The 4632-nt window shown below is 44.0% G+C and overlaps 1 protein-coding gene across 1 annotated transcript; it reads left to right on the plus strand.

The window, feature by feature from the left end:
- Nucleotides 3262-4632, plus strand: LOC105178540 (malonyl-coenzyme:anthocyanin 5-O-glucoside-6'''-O-malonyltransferase). The gene has a single exon (XM_011102032.2). The coding sequence runs from the start codon at nucleotides 3262-3264 to the stop codon at nucleotides 4630-4632; it is 1371 nt and encodes a 456-aa protein (XP_011100334.1).

A 4632-nucleotide genomic window follows, 5' to 3' on the forward strand; every position in this document is an offset into this window, starting at 1 on the left:
TACTTTGCTCATAATCTTGCAACACATGGATTTGGGTTAAAATGCAAGTTTTTGTCCTTTTAACTTGGTTTATTTGATTTTTTTGTCTTTTTATTTTCTAAGTTTGTATTTTGATCCTGAATTTTTTAATTGTCAGGGTTTCGGTCCTTCTTTATGTTGAAGTTCGCCTTCACAGGTGAGAAAGGTAAACTTTGGTTAAAAAATTATCTAAAATCGCAAAAATTAAAAAGATAGATGACCAAAATGCTATTTTAGAAAGTTAAAGGATTATAATATTTTTTCGAATCGAAATATGCGACCTTCTCGAGTAGATCTGAGCTTGCTATATTTTTGCCCAAGATGCCGTAATGAGCCATAAGGAAGAAACAAGTACGTTAGGCTAGTCGGGTTTGTTTCCGACTAAAATCCTCCGACGCTCAAGTTAGTTTCAGTTTGTTGTAAAAATATGCGAAAAGAGATATAAATGAGGTGGAAAGCAATAAATGTGTGTTACCATAAATACTTCAGATTTGAGCTATTTATAGGGCCTACATGTATGGTATGGACTGGGCCACCTGGCGTCCCCTGTCCATAATTGTGCGGTGGGAGAGCATGCTGCTTATATGGGAGCGAGTTTCGGATCCTAGAGCGGGTCAGAATTTGAGAACCCGACCCAGGCATATGCACGCGAATCCCCTTAATTTTTACGATATTTTCACTCTAAATAAAGGGTTTTTTTGTCCTTTCTTAAAAAGTAAGGTAATAGTAGTCCCAACTCTATTTATTTGATCTGTTCTCTCTTTCGAATCTTTTTCTCGATCTCTTGGAATAGCCAGCTGATCCTCCTGTTATTGTGTGTATGATGCCTTTCACAGGCGCATTTTTCCTTACTCCTTGGTCCTTCCTTTCCTCGTGCCATTTTTGTTTGCCTTCTCTGCTTCTCGATCTGCTTTGGCGGATGTCCTTCCTTTCCTCCAGGCTTTGAAATATTCTTGTCGCACGAGTCGTTCGATCTCGTTCTTCAATTGATAACATTCTTTAGTGTCGTGGCCTCTCTCCTTGTGAAATCGACAATATTTGTTCGAATACTTTTTTGCCGGGGTAAACCTTGTATGCCATGGCCATTTCAGCACATCATCTTTCTCCACCATCAGTAAGGCCTTTGCTCGTGTCATATTTAAGGGAGTCTACATGTGGTATTTCGGTTGGTAAGGAGGCTCCCTTACTTTTTCTGCTTTGATCTGCGATCTCCCTCCCTTTCGTTGCGATCTCGACCTCTCCTACTATCTGCAGTGACTCTCCATTCCTCATCCTTCATGGCGTTCATCTCTTCCTCGTCTATATATTTTTGTGCTAAGGCCATAAGTTGTTCCACGTCTGCAGGTGGGTCTCTTGCTAGTGCGGATGCAAACACTCCTTTCTTTAGTCCATGGATAAGAATACTAATCATCATATCTATCTGCAGATCCTGTACCTCCAGTGTTTCATTATTAAATCGCCCCATGAAACTTTTTCAAGTTTCGTTTTTCTTTTGTCTTATGGTAAAAACATGAGTAGTGGATCGCTTCTGCTTTCTCTTACTTGCAAAGTGGAAAGTGAATTTCTGTACTAGCTGTTCGTGTGATTCTATGCTAGTAAGAGGGTAGACTAGTGAACCATTTTTGAGCTTTTCCTGTCAAAGTAGTGATGAAAAATTTAGCATTAATAGGGCCAAATTGCCCGTATAAATTCATTACCAGATCAAATGCTGCCACATATTTCTGCGGATCTTTGGTTCCATCGTATTTAGGAAGGTCAGGCATTCTGAAGCTCAGATTTACTACTTCTGTCAAAATTTTGTTGCAGAAAGGAGAATTTCGGTTATGAGATACTATGTCTCCCCGCCTTTTGAGTTCATCAATCTGCTTTCCCAGCATAGCGATTTGTTTCCCCATGTTGTCTACCTCGGCTCGTGAGATAGCAGGTCCCCTCTGATGGCTTCTATCACAACTGCTCGATCCAACCTCAGAGGGTGTATGGTATTCTTTCTCGATTTCTTTTCTACTTGTTCCTTCAGATATTTTTTCAGGGTCTTTTTCCTTGAACAGTCTCTTTTTAGCAGTTTCTCTTTCAATAGGAGTCGTTGTTCTTCGTTCGTATGCGACGATAGCGTTTCTACCCGCTTCTTCCATCATTTGTTGCAATTCTACCCACGTCAATTGTATAGTTCGTTCTCCTGTTCCCAACGTTGTCTCCAAACCCGGCATGTTTTCCCTAGAGTGTTCCTCCATATTCCACTATCCTCAAAAGAGTTCCCACAGACGGCGCCAAATGATCAGGCTTGAATTCGATGATCTTGATTTGCGATCACGATCACGCTTCGTCTCTCCCCGATCTTAGATAATTCCTGAGGATCAGAAAACACGTCAAGCTAGTTGGGTCCGTCCCCGACAAAAATACTCCGACACTTAAGTTAATTTTTTTGGGTTGAGATATATGATAATCAATAACTAAATTAATAGAATCATCAATTACCTTCTACTTATATGAGCTCCGTGTATTTATATAACTAGAACTTACTATGATGAGCTGCCACGTGTCATGATCATGGGCCTTGAGTCTTTAATCGGACGAGTCATCGTTAATTAAGCGCCTGGATCGTGCTGGGAGGCGGGGATCCGCGATCTTGGCCGTAAATCATGCGTGCGGATTTCCCTCTTCTTGCCTTATCTTGAGACAAATTGACTTAATAGTGCAAATCCCGTTTTTACTCTTAATGAAGGGTATGTTGGTCTTTTAGTAATTCCTTACTCATCAGGTACTAGGTGTAATTTTCTCAAATAATAGAAAGTCTATGTGTAATTATATCAAACTTCATTGTATTAAATTATCGTATCAAAAATGCCATTTTTTTAAAAAAGCCGATTAGTTCTTTTATTTGCTTATATTTTCAATCGTAATTAATATATAGATATTATGTGTATATTATAAAAAATTATACATAATAGCGTGTATAAGAACTAAAATAAAAAAAAAAGGGGCAAAGATTTTAAAATATAAAATTCTATTCCAAACGGAGTAGTATAATTCCCAATAAAATTTGTAGTTAGGCAAATCCTCAAGTCGATTTTGAATTTCCTTGGCGTAAAATCATGTCCATGCCCTCTCTACCTCTCTTCATTTCGTGTCCTTTCCTCGACCGTCCACACCTTTTAAAATTCCTGCCCAAGACTTTCCCAAAGTCCAAAAAGATTTCTCTCCTACCCCGCTCTCCGGGTGTTGTAGCGTCATTCCCCCATCTTGATGGCTGAAACCCGCGAAAACCCAATGGCCGCCGCCCTCATCGAGCGCTGCGAAATCGCGCCGTCGCCGGACACGGTGGCGGAGCTAACTCTTCCCCTTCTCCACTTCGATATAACTTGGCTCTACTTCCACCCTGTTAAGCGTCTCCTCTTTTACGGTTTCCCTTGTTCGAAACACCAGTTCTTGGAAACCATCGTTCCCAAACTCAAGGAATCTCTCCTCCGAACCCTCAATCATTTCCTCCCCCTGGCCGGAAACATTGTTCACCCCATCAAATCTGGCAGACCCTTCTCCCGATTTGTCGTAGGAGACTCGGTTACGCTTACCATCGCTGAGTGCAATAAAGACTTCAAGCACCTAACGGGAAACCACCCCAGAGTCTCCGACGAGTTGTACGCCTGCGTCCCTCAGCTCCCGCCGGCGAAGCACTCTTCAGATGCCGTCATATTACGCGTTTTAGCTCTGCAAGTGACGCTGTTTCCTGGACACGGCGTTTGTTTGGGCTTCACCAACCACCACTCCATCGGCGATGCCAGCACCATCGTCCGTTTCATCAAAGCCTGGGCCTCCGTCAACCGATTCGGCGGCGACGCGAAGCTGATAGATGAGAAGTCACTGCCCTTTTATGACAGAACCGCGGTCGCAGATCCTGATGGACTGGATTCCTCATATTGGGACCTCTTGAAGAGATCCAGCTCCGTGGAGCCTCGCCGTCTCTCCTTCCCTCTCAACAAAGTCCGGGCGACTTTCGTCATCAGGAAAGACGATATCGAGAAGCTAAAAGCCTTTCTCCTGAGGAGAAGGCCCGAAATGCACATCACCGCGTTCACAGTGACCTGTGCCCTGGTCTGGGTCTGTCTCGTCAAAGCAGAGGCCGGGGCTGTGCCGGACGACGAGCCTGAATACTTCGGCTTCGCCGCGGACTGCCGCGGACGGCTGAATCCGCCTCTGCCGGCGACATATTTCGGCAACTGCCTGGCGTTTGTCAAGGCGGAGTCAACGCACGGGTTGTTGAGAGGAAAGGAAGGGTTCTTGGTTGCGGCGGAGAGCCTGGGACTGGCTATACAGAAGACTGTGTATAACGAGAAGGGAATTCTTGATGGGGCGGAGGATTGGCCGGTGGAGTTCCGGAAACTAATCGGAAAGCGGCTTTTTGGGGTTGCAGGGTCGCCGAGATTCGATCTCTACGACGCGGATTATGGCTGGGGAAGGCCGAAAAAGTTCGAATCCCCTTCCATCGACGCGGAGACATCCATGTCCCTGTGCAAATCCAGGAACTTCGAGGGTGGATTAGAGTTTGGCCTGTCCAGGACCAAGAAGAAACTGGATTCATTTGCAGCTGTTTTCACCGAAACATTAAGGAATCTGTGA

Source organism: Sesamum indicum, linkage group LG16, assembly GCF_000512975.1.
Source record: "Sesamum indicum cultivar Zhongzhi No. 13 linkage group LG16, S_indicum_v1.0, whole genome shotgun sequence".
Classification (NCBI taxonomy): Eukaryota; Viridiplantae; Streptophyta; class Magnoliopsida; order Lamiales; family Pedaliaceae; genus Sesamum; species Sesamum indicum.

What these genes read in the sequence shown, in the direction of transcription:
- LOC105178540 (XM_011102032.2), top strand. Translation starts at nt 3,262, where the DNA reads ATGGCTGAAACCCGCGAAAACCCAATGGCCGCCGCCCTCATCGAGCGC.